The sequence below is a fragment of the Pituophis catenifer genome, unplaced genomic scaffold, assembly GCF_029215685.1.
Source record: "Pituophis catenifer annectens isolate HBS135680 unplaced genomic scaffold, rPitCat1.0.hap2 SCAF_1, whole genome shotgun sequence".
NCBI classification, from domain to species: Eukaryota; Metazoa; Chordata; class Lepidosauria; order Squamata; family Colubridae; genus Pituophis; species Pituophis catenifer.
The window spans coordinates 61,428,395-61,447,849 of record NW_027256881.1 but is presented as its reverse complement, the minus strand read 5'-3'; the positions used below and the strand labels follow the sequence as shown (position 1 = coordinate 61,447,849).

At 42.0% G+C, this 19,455-nt stretch overlaps 1 protein-coding gene across 1 annotated transcript; it reads right to left on the bottom strand.

Moving 5' to 3' along the window:
- Positions 1–2,252: 2,252 nt before the first annotated feature.
- DLK2 (delta like non-canonical Notch ligand 2) lies at positions 2,253–17,961 on the bottom strand. Its single transcript, XM_070950117.1, has 5 exons — positions 17,889–17,961; positions 13,207–13,276; positions 11,846–11,976; positions 3,292–3,436; positions 2,253–3,018 (listed from the first exon to the last, which is right to left on the bottom strand). Exons 1-5 carry the CDS (start codon positions 17,959–17,961, stop codon positions 2,253–2,255), a joined length of 1,185 nt encoding a protein of 394 aa, XP_070806218.1.
- Between the last annotated feature and the right edge of the window lie 1,494 nt (positions 17,962–19,455).

The window sequence follows — 19,455 nt, the reverse complement described above, 5'->3', positions numbered from 1 at the left end:
GAATATCATCCCCATCCCTCCCGACTGATATCCTTTGCCCTTTTTATATATGTAAGTTTCCGACAACAACCTTATCTGCCAATATATTTATCCATTTTAATTGGTAAACATGTGGGCATGTATATTGCTGTTGATTTCACCAGTAAGCCATGATGACATCAAAATGACATGTGCATCATCACACAATGCCTTCGTGTACTTGTGTGCTGGTGTCTATCCTAAGTACATAAATTACAGCACTTGTGCAATTATGTTGAAACACACATCATGGAAAGGGAGACAAATACGTCATCACATGTCATTTATGTATTTGTTTCAAACATTAGAATGCAAGTATCTAATAGCAGTTGTGTGATACCACTACACGTCGTTTGCCTGTAGCTTGTTCCATATGCCACTGACTACTAGCCATATGGATCACTGCCTACATCAAAATTACCATCCCTAAAAAGATGAAAAGAAAAAAGATGTTTTGTTAAATGTGACAGAGCTGTGATGATGCAATCTGATAATTTGTGGAGAGGGCAGGAAAGCACTGATTGTTGGTATTTTAATTACTATATTTATTTTATAAAGTTACACATTTATCAATTGTGTATTACAAAAATAATCTTTCCTTCAGGGTTGGGTTTTTTTTTTTTTTTTGGTTTTTTTTTTTTTTTTTTTGCTTAACTTAGGTATTTCCATGTACACAACCTAGGAACTTAGCCACAATCCTAAAGTGTTGACATATTTCTGGTGTGAGATGAGGGACCTGAGCAGCCAAGGCCAACATGAACATTCTACAAGTCAGCATTTTATCTTGATGGAATATAGAAAGTACTACTGAATGGAACAGAATTTATCACTCAACCCAAAGAGCATTATGTAATATTTTCTGTTTAGCTGCATCATTACCTTCACTATCATATAGAAAACGTAAAGTAATTGATTGTATACTTTTTAAATCCTGCCATTGCCAGATAAGGATTGGATACTCTCCTACCTAAATTCCTGGGGAAGTATGGCCAATCAATATGGCAGCTTCTGTGCTAAATGTACCAGTGAAGTGACTTGCTGTGAGATAACTTCCAATGTTCCCTTAGAAAAGGAACAGCAGATGAGAGAGGAACACCTGTTGCTGAAAATAGGCAAAACTCAGCACAAAGACAACCATTCTAAAAAGTGGGTTTTGTATCTGGAACCCTAAAACTTTGTTTCAAAATGTCAGCAGTTCTACCACCTCTTTTTTGATAGAATCCAACATAGATCTTGAAGCCCTCCTCTCCAAATTTAGCATGTATCTCTTTTCCTCTCTCCCACATACATGCACACTATGTGGAATCCTCCAACAATATAATTGTTTTGATGTCACTCCTAAGTTCTTTCTCTCAAGAACTTGCTCCTTGCAATTGGAACTAGAACAGAGCTCTACTTCCAATTTCATAGACATCCATCTTCTCCTGGCAAGTATGAAGGCTCAAACCAGATATCCAAGGCAAAGCAAAGGCTTTGTTTCTCCTCCCATTTGACACCATAGCTGAGGAAATGTGTTGCTGAATTGGTGAACGAACATGATATAAAATTAAAGTATTAACAAATCTCCTGAGATGATTTGGTATAATACAGAATCTGTCTTTCATTTGCAACTAAACAAACAAACAAACAAAAAAGAAAATGAGATAGAAGAGAAGTAAAAATGGTCAGCAAACTGTCTCATGGCATTATGAGAAGATAAAGGAAACACATAATGGCAGAAATGGTAGAAAATGGTAGAAAAATTCAATATTGTTTGGACCAGAATTCTAAAGTCAGGGCATATCCACAGCAGTTTCTAAACTCTCAGAAGTAAATAGGCCATATGAAATCTGCAAAGACTCTAACCAAGAGTTATCAGATGCCTGAAGGCCTAACAAAGTTTCAGCTCTTACAAACTCTACCGCACCTTTGACGCCATTATACAATGTAGAATGTATGTCGGATAACAACCTTCAAAAGGAGGGTTATCCTAGCCCAGTGTTTCCTTGGCCGCCTTGATGAGTTGAAGTCAACATGCCAATGGATTTACTGCACACATTCAAGAATTCTTTTCTCAAAGCAGGATTTACTGCCTTGTGGACACTTTCCTTCATGCCAATTCACAGCCTTCAGTTCCATGAGAGACCTCAACGCTTTGGAGATAAGCAGCCAGAACTGACCCCAGACACAGCTGGAAGGATTCTCTGAGTCGCCAGTGGGCGTTTTTAGATCAACCAGGCCCTGATTCTGGCTCCTTACAGTTCCGTTGTTTTCCTGTGTTCTATCAAGATTGTACTTAACATTCCCACTTGACATTCTTGGTCCTGAAGCTTCCTTGCAGTTTGAGAGGGGCTCTGACTTCTCTGACGCCCCTTCTGCCAATTCTTCAGCAGCAGCAACACGGTCACTAAGATCAACACAACAGTGATCCCCCCAAATACAAGCACTAAAATGAGCTGTGACTGACTCAGTCCTGAGTCTTGTTGAGTTACCACCTCTTTCACAGAGATTAACAGCCCGCCATCATTTGATTTCTCACTGTAGTTAGTGATTCGCTTTCCAGTAACTATAACCTTGGCTGGCTCAGACTGGGTCATCCAAGAGTAACTGCTGGTTGTGCTTCCCAGAGCCCTGTTGTGGTCCTTAGCATCAGACTGAGACTCAGTGATCCAGGTTGCCTCTGGAGCTAGGAGCTCGCATGTTTTCCCAGCAAAGGCCTCGGGACACAAGCAATCAAAATCGTTGATGCGATCATAACACTTAGCCCCATTCCTGCATGGTTGGCTGGTACAATCATCAATGTTGATGGTGCAGAAACGTCCTTCAAAGCCAACCTGACACTGACAGGAGAAGCGATTAATGCCATCAAGGCAGGTGGCGCCGTTGGCACAGGGACGCATGAGGCAGTCGTCGACATCAATCTCGCAACGTGCACCAGTGAATCCAGCTAGGCACTTGCAGGTGTAATTGGAAGCAAAGCCATTATTATCGTGGCACAATGCACCATTTTTGCATGGAAATCTGAAAGGACAAAATCAGGGAAAAATTAAGGCCCATTATGCTTTTTTTATTAGATTACACAATCCCATATGGTCCATTGCAAAGTTGGAAGTTTCAATTTTCTCTTTGTAAAAGTAAAACTTTAATCAATCTTTGCCCAAAGCTTACAATACACTTGTTTTCATTTACGTGGCATTTTCTATAAGATGTAAATTTCATTGTGATCAAAGCAGTGGAGCACTGGTCTCAGATTATCTTCTGCTATCACCATCTTTTTTTATTAGGACTGCTCACCCTGCTTTCTCACATGGCCCTGTCTTCAGCTCACAGTCCTTTCCATGGAATCCTTCAAGGCACAGACAGGAATATTCTCCATCACGATCATACACACACTCAGCTCCATTTTTACACGGCGACTGATGCTCGCAGACATGAACATCTGAAATAATAATAATAATATAAAAATAAAAGGTGGGTTTAAAATATATTTGAGCTTGATTGTCTCATGCCAAATGTTTTTAAAAAAACATTTATTTTTATGCTACAATCATGAAGTAGAATTTTAAAAAAATACACACAAAAGGATGAGGATCCCATAGAAGTCTATAGGGAGGTGCTTCATAAAAGTTACAATTATTTGGCCATCTACCCAAGATTCATCTTTAGGCAGTCCTTGACCATATTTGAACCCAAAATTTATGCTTGTGAGACAGTTGTTAAATGAGTTTTGCCCCATTTTATGATCTTCCTTGCCACAATTGTTAAGTGAATCACTGCAGTTATTAAGTTATGGGGTTCCCCATTGACTTTGCTTGGCGGAAGGTCGCAAAAGGGAATCACATGATCCCAGGACACTGCAACCGTCATAAATATGAGCCAGTTGCCAAGCAGCCAAATTCTGATCACGTGACCATGGGGATACTGCAATGGTCATATCACTGAAAAACAGTGATATTTCACTTTTTTCAGTGCCACTGTAACTTTGAATGGTCACTAAACAAATGATTGTCAACAAGTCGAGGTCTACCTGTAATTTAGGTTGACCTATAGGTGGAAGTTTTTTTTTTAATGAACTTGATCTCAAGAAAAGATGGTAAATTTAGCCATAAAGTACTGATGAAAAGCAACTTCATCATAACTGAGTAGCATAACATACTTAAGTGTCTGAAACAAACAAAATGACAATCCAGGAGGAGGAAAGTATAGAACTGAGTAGTTAGATCAAAAGGAAAAACATTTTCCTAAAATAATTTATTGCCTGGATTCCTTCCTTCCTTCTTCATACCCAGAAGCTACTTTTTAATTTTCCTCTCAAAAAACCTGAAACCCACTTCCACAACAATTAACCAACCTAACATGTTAATATAGCTGAGTTTAGATACATGCTTTATCCATGCTTTACACATTCTCAGAATGTAAGAATGTCCCTCCCAAACAGGATGAAATGTTCAAAAGGTGACAATTGTTGACCGAACAATGTGTCAAAGGGGGAATCTTGCAAGGGATGGAATGAAGTGGCAGCAATATTCAACAAGAGCCACTTTCGTTGAATGGCCCCACTTTTACTGAAACTGCTAAAACTAAAAATGGCTTTTTTTCAGAAGTACATTATCATTGGGGTGAAATGCTCCCAGTTCGGACCGGATCACCCGATCTGGTAGTGATGGCGGCGGGTGGTTCGGCGAACCGGTAGCAAAAATCAAAGTAAAAAGCATTTTTTCTATAACCTCTTCCGACGAAAAAATGCTTTTAAAAGTTAAAAAACTTTTTTTATGGGCTACTTTGGAAAATAGGAGAATTCTAACTTTAGAAGGCCACGATCTCCAGAAGGGGTGGCATGCATATTTGTGGGATACAGACAAAAAAAAGAAAACTTATTTCCATAGACATAAAATCAGGGAATCCCTAATCCAAACATGGACCGGAATCAGACAGCGTTACTACACAAAAGTCCCCAAATGGCTCTCCACGATGGAAGCTTTGATCTATCCAAACAGGTGGGGAATGGAGAAAATGTGCAGATATAAAGATATATTAGATGGGGGAGGAAACCTTAAATCAATTGACACTCTGAGAGACCAAAGTATAAATTTAGATTGGTGGATTTACCTACAAGTAAAATCAAGATATCAGAAAGACAAGGAAGATTATGGCTTGGAATTAGGATATAATGGATTAGATAAAATTTTGATGGGACCGGAGAAAAAAGTTTTGGCCAAATTATATAACTATTTGTTAGAGGAGGATAGAGTTGAAGAGACAGCTAAAAACCAATTAAGAGTATGGGAGAAAAATATAGGACATAGCCTAAATTTCAATGAATGGGAAGAGGCATAGAATAAAAATTATAAATTAACTAGAGCTGCGACCTATAAGGAGAATCAATACAAAATGCTTCACAGGTGGTACCTAGCACCTGCCAGATTAGCTAAAATGTTCCCCAATATGCACCCCAACTGTTGGAAATGCGGCCATGGGAGGGCACCTTCTTTCATATGTGGTGGACATGCCCCGAAGTGAAAAGATACTGGAACAAAATTTGGAGTTGGATACAAGAAATAATTGGAGAAGACATAGAATTGACGCCGGAAATATTTCTCCTGGGAATAGTAAAAAAGGGGTATGGAAAGAAAAAGATCCATTTGATAATACACATAACCACAGCTGCTAGACTGGCATACGCACAACTTTGGAAAGAGAAAACCCTGCCACCAGAGGAATTTATAATTAGAAAAATCCTGGAGTGCGCAGAGATGAGTAAATTAATGTGTGAAATAAATAACGATGAGAATTCAGATTATTATACTGTGTGGGAAAGGTGGTACGAATGGTTGAACAACAGAATTAAAGAGGGAATATAAGGTATGATAAATAAGTAGTAATTGACTGATAAAGTGATACCAGAGATATGTTATGTATATATGTATAAACATTGCAGATCCGATGTAAATAGAAATGAAATTTTTGTCTCGTGTATATAAAAAACTGAATAAAGTATATATATATATATATATATATAAAAAAAGTTAAAAAAAGCCTCTGATGATTGCGCGGCTCAGTTGGGATCGTCAGAGGCTTTTCAAAGCATTTTTTTCTGCAATCTCTTGACCGAAGAGGTGGTAAAAAAAAAATGCTTTGAAAAGTCTCTGACAATCCCAGTTGAGTTGCCTGATCGTTAAAGGCTTTTCAAAGCATTAGAAAAAATGCTTTGAAAAGTTAAAAAAAAAAAAAGTTGGCCACGCCCACCCAGTCACATTACCCACCACCACCACCAAGCCACGCCCACAGAACCGGTAGTAACAAATTTTACATTTCACCCCTGCACCTATTCCTACTGAGGCTTATATAGATACTGTTAAGTCCAGTCTAAAAGGAAGAGGACCAAGAACTCTAGCAACTGTTGTCTTCTTAAAAGATACCCTTTCAAAGACAAGAAGACACTGCTAACAAAGCTATATGGTTACTGAAATTAGGCTGAACTGCTACTGTTGTTTTAAAGCTAAAGATGGGATAAGGAACTAAGGTCAGATAAAATACAGATGTCAGTTTTTAAAGCTGGGAATTAAATGGCCTAAAAATCCTAACCTGAAGTTTAAAATGTAGGAGAAAATGCCTAGGGCTTAAACCTTGGATCTGATCCACATGCACAGGTAGTCCTCAATTTACGACCACAATTGAGCCCAGGATTTATGTTGCTAAGTAAGAAATTTGTAAAGTGAGTTTTGCCTCATTTTACAACTTTTCTTGCCACATTTGTTAAGTGAATCACTGCAGTTGTTGAACTAGTAACATGATTGAGTCTGGGTTCCGCATTGACTTTGCTGGTCATAAAGTCCCAAATGATGATCGCATGACCCCGGGACACAACAACCATCATAAATATGAACCAGCTGTCAAGTATCCGAATGTAAATCACATGACCATGGGGATGCTGCAACACTCATATATGTGAAAAATGGTCATGAGTCACTTTTTTTCAGTACCACTATAGCTTTGAATGGTCACTAAATGAACTGTTATAAGTTGAGGACTACATATACCATATTTTTCGGAGTATAAGACGCACCGGAGTATAAGATGCAGCTTAGTTTTTGGGGAGGAAAATAAGAAAAAAGCTGATTGGTGGGTGGATCGGCCTCCCAGAATACCCCCAATCAGCTGTTCTCAGAGGTGAATTTTAGCAACAGGTTCATTGGTTGTGAGCTCTGTGCCTTGCTTTTTTTTCAGCCTCTGAACCTTCTGAAACTCTGTTTTAGAAAAAAAAAAAATTCTACCTCTGAAGGCCTCTGAAGCTCTGTTTGGAGGCTTTTTTTCTGAAGTTTCTTTCAGAGGCTTTTATTCTGAAGGACTATCTGTACTATGTTCAATCTCCTTTCTTTGGCATTGGTATGTAGATTAACCTCTTCCAATCTGTTGGTTATTGTGTCATTCTCCAATTTTATTTATTTATTTATTTATTTATTTATTTATTAAATTTATATACCGCCCTATTCCTAAGGGACTCAGGGCGGTGAACAGCGAACGATAAAAATACATGTAATACAAACGTTAATAATAAAAAACCAATTAAAATATACTAAACATTCTGGTCCTAGATAATTCAAGACATCCCAGTTTAAAATAAAATCAAAAAGCAATATAAAGGGAAAGTTAGGCCAGGCCGGCCTGCTGAAACAGGAATGTTTTGAGGGCACGGCGGAAAGTGTGCAGATCCGGAATCTTCTGTATCTCTGGGGGGAGCTCGTTCCAGATGGTGGGTGCCCTCACAGAAAAGGCTATCCCCCTGGGGGCCGCCAGTCGACATTGTTTGGCTGACGGCACCCTGAGAAGCCCCTCTCTATGGGAGCGTACTGGGCGGTGAGAGGCTATTGGTGGCAGAAGGCGGTCTCGTAAGTACCCCGGTCCTAAGCCATGGAGCGCTCTAAAGGTGGTAACTAAGACCTTGAAGCGCACCCGGAAGACCACAGGGAGCCAGTGCAGCTCGCGCAGGAGGGGAGCCACATGGGAGCGCCATGCTGCTCCCATAACTACCCGCGCGGCCGCATTCTGGACCAGCTGGAGCCTCCGGGTGCTCCTCAAGGGGAGCCCCATGTAGAGAGCATTACAGTAGTCCAGGCGTGAAGTGACGAGGGCATGAGTGACCGTTTTTAACGAGTCCCGATCCAGAAAGGGACGCAACTGGCGAATCAGGCGAACCTGATAAAAAGACCTCCCGGCCACAGCCGTCAAGTGTTCTTCTAAAGACAGCCGTGAGTCCAAGAGGACGCCTAAGTTGCGAACCCTCTCCGTGGGGGGCAATGACTCATCCCCAATAGTCAGTGATGGCACCAATTGACTATATCGGGACGTCGGAAACCACAGCCACTCGGTCTTGGATGGGTTGAGCCTGAGTCTGTTCCTCCCCATCCAGATCCGTACAGCCTCCAGGCACTGGGACATCACTTTAAGGGCATCATTGGGGTGGTCCGGGGTGGAGATGTATAGCTGAGTATCATCAGCATACTGATGATACTTCACCCCAAAACCATGGATGATCTCACCCAGCGGCTTCACATAAATGTTGAACAGAAGGGGTGAGAGAACCGACCCCTGCGGCACCCCACATACAAGGGGCCTCGGGGTCGACCTCTGCCCCCCTGTCAACACAGACTGCGACCGATCAGAGAGAAAGGAGGAGAACCACCGCAACACGGTGCCCCCCACCCCTAACTCTTCCAACCGGTGCAGCATGATACCATGGTCGATGGTATCAAAAGCTGCTGAGAGGTCTAATAGGACCAGGATAGAGGAGCAACCCCTGTCCCGGGCCCTCCAGAGATCATCTACCAATGCGACCAATGCCGTTTCCGTGCTGTATCCAGGCCTGAAGCCCGACTGGAACGGATCTAGATAAGCCGATTCATCCAAGTACTGAGGAAGCTGTCGCGCTACCACACTCTCAACAACCTTCGCAACGAAGCGAAGGTTGGAGACTGGACGGTAATTAGCCAACACTGCTGGGTCCAGGGAAGGCTTCTTGAGGAGAGGCCTCACCACCGCCTCCTTCAAGGCGGCAGGAAAGACACCCTCTCTCAAGGAAGCATTTATAATCCCCTGGAGCCAACCTCGTGTAACCTCCCGAGAGGCCAGCACCAGCCAGGAGGGACACGGGTCCAATAAACATGTGGCCACGCTTAGTCTGCCCAGTATCTTGTCCACGTTTTCCGGAGTCACAGAATCAAACTCTTCCCAGGTAATATTCTCAAGACTTGCCTCCATCCTGCCTCCCGAATCTACCCAGTCAGAGTCCAAATTTTCCCGAATCTGAGCGATTTTGTCATACAGATATTGTACAAAGTCCTCGGCTCTACCCTCCAAGGGGTCCTCCCGCGCTTCCTGGTGGAGCAGGGATCGGGTCACCCTAAACAGGGCGGCCGGGCGATTATCTGATGATGCAATAAGAGCGGAAAAATAGTTACACTTTGCCGCTTTTATTGCCACCAGGTAGGTCTTAATATGAGACCTTACCAGTGTTCGGTCAGATTCAGAATGGCTGGCCCTCCAACTGCTCTCCAGGCGTCTTTTCCGGCGTTTCATCTCCCTCAGCTCCTCGGTGAACCAGGGAGCCAGGTGAGATCGACGCCGGGTCAGAGGCCGCAAAGGCACGACCCGGTCCAAAGCTCCAGCGGCCGCCCTATCCCAGACAGCCACTAGGTCTTCAGTCGAGCCGTGTGCCAGAGCCTCAGGAAATGGCCCAAGCTCCGTCTGGAACCTATCCGGGTCCATCAGGCGCCTGGGGCGGAACCACCTCATCGGTTCCGCCTCCCTGCGGCGGGGTGTGGCGGTTCGAAGGTCAAAGCGAAGGAGGGAGTGATCTGACCATGACAAGGGCTCGATCGCTATATCCCCTATCTCGAGACCACTCAGCCACTGACCAGAGACAAAAACCAGGTCCAGCGTGTTTCCCCCCGTGTGAGTAGGGCCATGAACTAATTGGGTCAGGTCCATGGCCGTCATGGAAGCCATGAACTCCTGAGCCACCTCAGACGCCTCACCGACGGATGGCAGGTTGAAGTCCCCCATGACCATAAGTCTAGGGGTATCAATCGCCACCACGGCTATAACGTTGAGTAGTTCAGGCAAGGCCGCTGCCATGTGGCAGGGAGCCAGGTACGTAACCAGCAGGCCCATCTGCACCCCATGACCCCACTTCACAAGGAGGGACTCACATCCGGCCGTCTGAGGAACAGTGGCCTCCCTCGGACTAAGACCCTCTTTAATGATAACTGCCACCCCCCCCCGCCCCTTCCCTGTGACCTTGGCTGATGAAATGCCCGGAAACCGGGTGGGCACATCTCTATGAGAGGGACTCCCCCCTCCTGGCCCAACCAGGTCTCCGTAATACCCATCAGGTCCGCTCCCCCCTCCTGAACAAGATCACAAATGAGGGGGGCTTTATTTACCACGGACCTGGCATTGCATAGCATCAGCCGAAGGCCCAGGGCCTGAGGGTCTGTGCCACCTGGGGAACGAGAAGAGCATTGGGGGCCGGAGCGTGCCACCGCTTGAAGACAGCGAGCGCGCACTCCCGCAACTTGATGTGGCCCCCTACTCCCGCCATATCTGCCCCTCCCACCTACAGTACTGATGTAATGTGTATCAACAGCACAAGCTCTAACCCTCTCCTTGGCCCCAGATTCTGCATCTCCTCCGCCGTGCTCTTCAGATGGACTAGACCCCGTCCCTCGCAGGTTAATCCCTGAACCCATACAACCCACCCCCCTCCCGGGAGGCCCCCAGCCTCATTATTTACATTGGAAACCACCCTCCTCCCAGATATAATTTTATTTTAATAAAATTAACAATTTTATTGTTAATTCTTTTTAAACATTTAAATTGGGTTGTTTATTTTAATTATATGGGCCAAACTATTTAATATTTTTAAATCGTTTTTAACTTTTATATTTATGGGTTTTATGCGGGCAGTACACCGCCTTGAGTCCCTTTGGGAGAAGGGCAGTATATAAATTAAATTAAATTAAATTAAATTAAATTAAATTAAATTAAATTAAAATTAAATTAAATTAAATTAAATTAAATTAAATTAAATTAAATTAAATTAAATTAAATTATTAAATTAAATTAAATTAAATTAAATTAAATTAATATTTGTTAACATAGATTGGTTAGAACAGTGGGTCTCAACCTTCCTAATGCTGCGACCCTTTAATACAGTTCCTCATGTTGTGGTGACCCCCAACCATAAAATTATTCCTAAAACCATTGAAAATATGTGTTTTCCGATGGTCTTAGGCGACCCCTGTGAAAGGGTTGTTCGACCCCCACAGGTTGAGAACCACTGGGTTACAATCGTTACTGATTCTTCTTTTGTTGCTTGCCATATTATTTTAGATAAAAGCCTTTCAGAGGCTTTTTTTTCTGAAGTTTCTTTCAGAGGCTTCTTTCAACCTCTGAAATCTTTGTTTGCGAGGCTGGGCGGGGCTACAATCAGAGTATAAGATGCACCCAGATTTTCACCCTCTTTTTTTGGGGGGGAAAGGTTGCGTCTTATACTCCCAAAAATACAGTATATGGAATTCAATTCTGTTCTTCTCTGCAGATATGAATACTTTTGCATCTACCTATCTTGCTGTGCCATGTCCTTTAATGTTTTGTAGTTTGGCTACCAAGTATGGGGTCAAGCTTCTGTGTGTACATACATACACGCACACACACACACACACACACACACACACACGTTCAGTGTAAAGCAGCATTATGTAAGAGTATCCACTTCCAATATGTGTGTCTCCATTGTCCAGATTTTGTTTTAAGATTTTTCCATCCTGCTTCAATTGGAGTAACCTACCTTTGTCACAGAACTTGCCAGCCCAGCCAGTTTGGCAAATGCATTGCCAGGGCTGGTGGCATGTCCCATGGCCACAGCCAGGCATTCTCACACAGTGTTCACAATATTTTCCCTCCCAACCGGGATCACATCTGCAAAAGAATGCAAGATCTGGATAAGCAGAGAAAATTCCAGTATAACATATGTCGTCAAGGTATTCCCCCCCCTCCTCCATACTAAATATTGCAAGCTAAATCTTTTCCAATTCTATGTTAGTCCATAATGTGTGTCTGATATGTATTCCTAACACTTTACTATCTACTTTGAAATAAACAAAAAGTTAAAGATACTGAACTGGAATTCTGTCTCTCATACAGATTTTCTCTCAGGCTTTGGTTAGTAGAACTTCTCATCATCCATCTAACTCCTGCCTCAGAGAAACAATCTGTTTTCAGTCAAAAAAAGGTTTCCCAGTGCTTTTTCCTCTTTGCCTTCAACCTACTCCACATCCAATTCCATTTGAAGAGTGTTCAAATGCCGTTAAAAGGAGCCTGGATAGCTCAACAGACTAAAAGCCTGTTATTAACATTCAGCTGTCTGCAATTATTTCAAGTTCGAATCTCCCCAGCTCAAGGTTGACTCAGCCTTCCATCCTTTCTAAGGTAGGTAAATTGAGGACCCAGTTTGTGGGGGCAATAAGCTGACTTTGTATAAAATATACAAAAGTATGAAGGCTATTGCTTAACGCATTGTAAGCCGCCCTGAGTCTCCGGAGAAGGGCGGCATATGAATCTAATTAAAAAAAAAAAACAATATCCCATTAGTAGTATATCGAATTGTCTGGTGGTCCATCTCAGGATCACCCAGCCAATAAATCTTCAACAGTCACTGCTGTCTAATTCAGTTTTAGTTGCTAATCATCACACCTTCATTAAAAATATATATAATTTGATTTCTATAGCTGCCCATCTCAACAAGTGACCCTTGGCAGTCCATGTCATAACACGTAAAAAACAAAACTATTAAAACAGTACAAAATAATACAGAATACAAATTTAAATAAATGTACTCTTCTTATGTCCAGAATTCTCCTTTTCAAGAACCCACAGCTCCATAAACCCTCCTTCTCTTATGGGAATATCTTGCTGTAAGTAATTAAGCTAAATCCTTCTCTCAGCTTCTATTTATCAACTTACCAGTGTTTCTTTGGGTGGCTTAGCCTCTTTGGCTTCTGTGACAGAATCACAGAAAGATAAGCCTTCTTGTGACTGTTATATGCATTGTTACAATATATTACAGTACAATGAAGAGGAAGCAACAGCAGAGAGAATGGAAGGCTACACAAAGAAAAAGCTGTACTTGCATCAAAAAAAATTGTTTACCTGCATTTGCCATCCTTTTCACAGCTGCCGTGGGCCAAATTACAGTGGTCACTGCAGTCATCACCTGCAACTTAGAACAGAGCATAGAACTTTATGCACAATAGAGCCAAGAATGCAATGTTAGCTACATCAACATTAGGATGAAAGTATAAGACTGGCATAATAAGGATTCTTCTTAATACAGACTGGTCAAATAAGAAAAAAAACTGAAATCAAGATTCTGAATGGATTTTAAACTTCTATGACACCTAGAATCACCATGGCAAGATAAGAATAGAAGTTAATAATAAAATAAAAAATAAAATGAATAAAATATAAATTAAATAAAATATTACAATCCATGAAAGTAGTACCAGTTTACTTGAGGTTCACCACTCACTTCACTGGAATAATTGCATGTTTATTCTTTTGCATATGGTCTTCTCTTTCTCACAAAAATGGAAAAGCACTTAAAGACAGAAGCTTTGTCAAAATCCTATTCTATGTCCTGCATTCTGGGTCATAGAGAACAGATCGGGACATTTTTCCCCATCCAGACGTTCAGAGTCTCCAAGGAGTGGAGCTACACTCCAACAGCATCACCTTTCTGGGCCAGGTTGGAAATATATAACTGGTTATTATCAACACCAATAACGCCATAACTCATGCTTTCAAATGACCTCACTGGTTTCATGCAGATGTCAAAGAAGATCAGTGAAAGACTTGATCAAGTTTCACATTCCAGAAACCTAGAACTAAGCCTCTGTTCCCCCATCACTAATACTGACTGGAACCAGTTGCATAGGAAGGAGAAAAATCCTTCTGCTATCTTTATCTCAAGCCCTCCAAAGGTTTTCCATGGTGGAGTTTCTCTGAATTCAGTCAGCTTCTGAAATTGCATTGGGTCTACCAGTTGCTTAAGGTGGACTGATCAAGAGGCCCTAGCTCCCTTCATGGAGAGGTCACTGTGAACCTAGGGCCAAGGTAAGGGACTGATGTTAGCATCCCCCAACTCCCAAATCACAATTTCACTGCCTTGAAAGAAAAAAACAAATCGATTGTGAGTCAGGCCCTGAATAAGTTGGACCGGGTCCTTCGTTGTCATGGTGGCCATGACTCCTTAACTACCTAAGACTCCAGGTCCAATGAAGGCAAAATGAAGTTTCCCAGGATCATAATTCTGGGGAATTCCATTGGCCACAGAATCTAGGACTTTTGGAAAGAAGGTTGATACACTATAGAGAGGAAGGTACGTAAGCAGCAATCTCAGCTGTTTCCCATAAGTAATCTCACAGAGGTCTTGCATCCAATTATGTATAGGACAAGGCCATAAAAGTCCCCCAGAAACTATCAGATAACAACAGCCACTCCCCACTCCTGTTCCAGAGTCATGTTGGGTGACACACCTGAAATCTGGGAGGACAAATTTCAGAGACAGGACACCGTCTCCACAGGGTCAAGTTATTTTACAAAGTACCTGAAGGCAGGACAAGAAGCAATGGATGGAAACAAATCAAGGAGAGAAGCAACCTAGAACTAAGGAGAAATTTCCTGACAGTTAGAGCAATTAATCAATGAAACAACTTGCCTCCAAAAGTTGTGGGTGGTCCAATATTGGAGGTTTTTAAGAAGAGATTGGATGACCACTTGTCTGAAATGATATAGGGTTTCCTACTTGAGAGATGGGGTTGGACTAGAAGACCTCAAATGTCCCTTCCAATTCTGTTATTCTGTTATAATTTTGCCCAACCAATTTTTGGTTAAACTCAGAATGCAATATAATATAATATCAGCAATATAAGAATAGTCACCCACAGACAGCTAGTAAACAGCTAGTAACCCCAATGGGGATCTAGCGTGCACAATAGCAGCTGCTGGTGGTTTGAGGTGATACCTGTCTTGGAGTTGCAATGTTACAAGAGATGGCACAAGACTGATTACAATATTTATTTAAAAGAAAGTGATGGTGAGATCTTATCTGAGTTTGCCCACAGTTTAACCATGATTTGCAGAGTAGCTTCAATCAGTTGGATTCCCATACCAAACACAAAAACCACTGGTTTTTGGCTCAATGTAAAGTATGCACCAGGATTCAAAACCTAGCCTTTTCTGGATTCCCATCAGCCATCATGGAGACGTGTAACACAGAGAAAGAAAAGAAGCACTATCTAGCAAAAATGGCTATTGCTCAGTATAACCACATCAACTAAAACTGAGGAATAGTCTAGAAATTGGAATGGATTCCTACACCTTCAGTGCTGAGGCCACCAATATTTCCAGTTCTTTGCCCCATCACTTGAGACAAGAATTAGAAGTGTTCCAAGGTGTGGATTTCTTTTTAATTATCTAAGTATCTCCAAGGCTGTAATTGAGCCATCCGCAGGTCCCACCTTTCAATTTCCAACCATTACTTCTTTCCATCCTTTGTCTCCATCTTAGTTTCTTGTGTACAAAGCTACCCTGACTTCTCTTTCATTGAGGGGGAGGGGTGATCATGTATTGTTAGGTACCTCTAGGATATGCTAAAGTTTCCATCGGGAGAAAGCTAAGATAATGCAGAGAAAACTAAATCAGGTATGATGTACTGATAACAATAGTTTACCTTAAAATGGAAGTCTAATTCTGTTCAGGGGGATAGCAGATTGTGATGGAGGGAAAGGGTTTATTAATCCTTCCTCTGATTGTCATTTCCTGCATCAAAACATCTGCCCAAAACTGAGATTTTCTCCAGGATGAAGATAGTAATAACTACAAATAACATCTTCCTTTCCAGATCAAAGTGTAACTTTAATAAGTTATGGTATGAAAATATTGCAGGGGACAAGGTAAACAATAACAAAACATTCAGATTAGATTGTCACCGCCCAGGTATGGTTTTATAGGTTTGGTTTTTTTTAAAAAAATTGTGTGTGTGTGTGTATATGTAAGTTTTGGTGTATTCGGGTCTTTACATGGGAAAAGACCCGAATACACCAAAACTTGTATACCTCTACCTGTGAAAATCCATTTTATGTTATTTTTAACTCTGTTGACTTTTTTACTTTTATTTTATTTTAATCATGAGCCACCCAGAATCATGTATACAAGATGAGCAGCCTGTATATTTACTAAATAGATAATAATGTAACCTCTGTTTTCCATTCTTTATTATTTCTGGTTCTCAGGAATATTGTAAGGCCATCTGCAGAGTGTCCAGTAGGTGTCACTGCCTACATTAAAATTTAAATGCAGTGAGGCACAGTTCAGATGCAGGACAGCCGGCACAGTACGGAACAGACATCCTGAATGTCAGCCAATTCAATTTAAACATGACTTCCATGTTTTCAATCCAAACTCATTCCAGATGCAAGCAGAGATACATCACGGTGAAAGGCTAAAGTGAGTGTTTCCATTCTAAAACATCCTCCAGCTATTTTCTCCCTTTATGTGAAAAGATTCAGGTGGAGAATTGGAGGGGGGGAGGGGGGAAAACATTTTCCTGCTCTGTGTTAAAGATGTATTGGATTTGTTCAAAGGGAAAACATTTCCTAGGAATCCTAGGATGGGTCCTAGGAAAATCCAAGGTAATCCTGTGCCACCGTTTCCCAGCAATAATTTGTTTTTTCCAATGCCGTTTTAATTTTTCTGCAGGGAACATTTCTTACCATTGGAAAGGTGTCATATCAATCTGTTATTAATATTACTATGACTTACTGTGAGAAACAAGGCAATTTTCACCTGCAGCCCATCTACCACTCTAAAATCTTTCACCGTTTTTTATGATGGATTACTTTACACTGATATTATTTTTATGATGGATTATAGTTATACGCTCCTTCTTTAACTCATACTGGGGTCTGCGTGCACCCAAACACCACAAGTGCCCAATATCAGATAAGGATCTCTTGCCCTGCTACCTTCATGCCCTGTATAGCTTTCTATTATACCATCATTCGGGAAACAAATCTCAATAGCTCCACAAACATAATGCTCTCTTTGCCATCGCCTTGTCCTCAAAATTATTTTGCCTTATGGTCCAAACCAGGAGTGGGCTTCAAATATTTTAGCAAGGGGTTCTCTGTCCAGTTGTTGGGTGGGCGTGGTCATAGTGGGCGTGGCCTAGTTCACCTCTTGCACCACGGTGGGGGGTTGTTTTTGTCCTCCCCAGGCTCTGGAGGCTTTTCTCGAGCTTCCGGGAGGGCGAAAATGGCCTCCCCAGGCTCTGGAGGCCTTCTGGAGGCTGGAAACGGCCCCATTTCCGGCTTTCCTGAACTTCTGGTAGTCCTGTTTTTCACCTTCCCCAAGCCTCCGCATGCGCCCTGCACTTACCTCACATCCAAAACGGGCCGCATGGGACTCCTGGGAGGGGCAAAGTGGACAGGGCCAGCCAGGAGTGGGATTTGGGGGGTTCTCCAAACTGCACAGAATCTTAGCTAGAGGTTCTCCCAAACCCCTGCAAACCCCCAACATCCCACCCCTGGTCCAAACTCTTCTTTGGTTGCCTTCTCTGTTTTGGGAAGGAATCCCAACCTCAACCAAATCCTGGACACTAATTTTGTAAAAGTGCTTATTTAGCACCTGAAGAACAACCCTCTTCAAATGAGACTCACCACTCACAGAGAGTTATACAAAAAGAAGGTCATGTGTGCAGTGACAAAATAAAACGTTCTCTTCTCTTCGGCGGCACTTTAGACAGTTCAAGTGAATGTTTAGTGAATCCTCACCTAGGATAAAGTGGTGATGGGCCGCAAGGATCCAAAGCAAGGACATGAGCTGAAGACAGAAACTCCTGAGCATGATCAGTGTGGCCCCACCGAGATAGTCACCTACAAGAAACAAAGATAAGATCAGAATCCTGCCTCTCTTGCACTACTAACAGGATATCTTCTATTCCAAACACTTGGATGGACGCAAAGTTAAACATGTTAAAATGAGAAACCTTTAAGAATCATCTTGCATATTTGTGCTCCATAAGCAATAGAACATATCCCTCAAGCTTTTCTCCCCATTTACTTGGGAAGGGATTAACAACCCTATATCCAAAGGTGGGATTCACTTACCTTCCCTACCGGTTTGCAAATGTGAGTGTGCGCGCATGCACCACCTCTGCGCATGCACACAGCCTTTTGCGCATGCACAATAATCACACATTACATCTGGGTGGGTGGGCAGAGCCTCCCACAGTCGCTGCTACCAGTTCGCTCAATCCGGAAAGAACCGGCTGAATCCCACCACTGCTATATCTATGAAAAACTAAGCCCTTCTTTAAAATCAAGGGCATAGATCAGAGCACGATTCTTCCGAAGGCGTCGTTCACTATATATGCATTCCAAAGTGAAATGCCAACTGTACTGAACAGATAAGCCCATTTAGCGCTTTATTTAAATTCAAAGTTGAAGCACAGAAAAGATCATGCGGTTACTTGGCTAATTAAAAGTGCAATCCTGTGCTCCCTGCTCAGAAATAATTCCTACTGTTTTCTGAGCAATTCTGACAATTTATCAATCTCCCGGCAGTACAACAAGAACACTTAATGGGAGTATAGTTTAAAATTGGACAATAAATTTAACCATGTTGCTGTTTAATCATGGCTATTCCTACTGCTTCATGGCAGAACAGCCCAATGGCTATTTTCAATTGCTGTCTACCCTTCTGAAGGGATTTGATGGTCAGATTTACTTATTTCATGTGCATCTCTTTTATTGTGAAAAATTGGAAATCCCTCATGTTAGGGGATATTGGTCAATATGAGCAATGTTAACCTGCTCCAACTTGCAAACCTTCAGAGTATTAAAGCATAAGTCTTTCAATACACTATCTGGAGAGGCAGGAATTGAGCCCAAGATCTTCCTTCTAGGAAGCATGTATGTTCCTACTAAATGCCGGCTTTTCCCTTTCTTCCAAAAACCTCCAATCAACATACTTGTGGCTATTCTATAGCATTATTCATGCCAGCAAGAGTGGGAAATTTGAAGATCCAGCAATGCAAGAGACCTGAGCTACTCTTCCGACACCTGTGAATCCTCACTGATCACACCAGGTGAAAAGTCATGATTTACTGCATCAAGAAAGACTCCAAAGCTGTACAAATAACACCCAAAAGACCCCAGCCCAGTTTTTTTTTTTAAAGCAAAGATAACTACGGACAACTTTCTCCACTCCCTTCCCACCAAAAGCACAGCTCATCCTACATATCACATACATATCCTACATACGCCTTTTTTGCATCATGGCTTCCCCTTTTCTTCTTCTCCCCATCATCTCCCAATATACAGTAAGTATGGACCATAT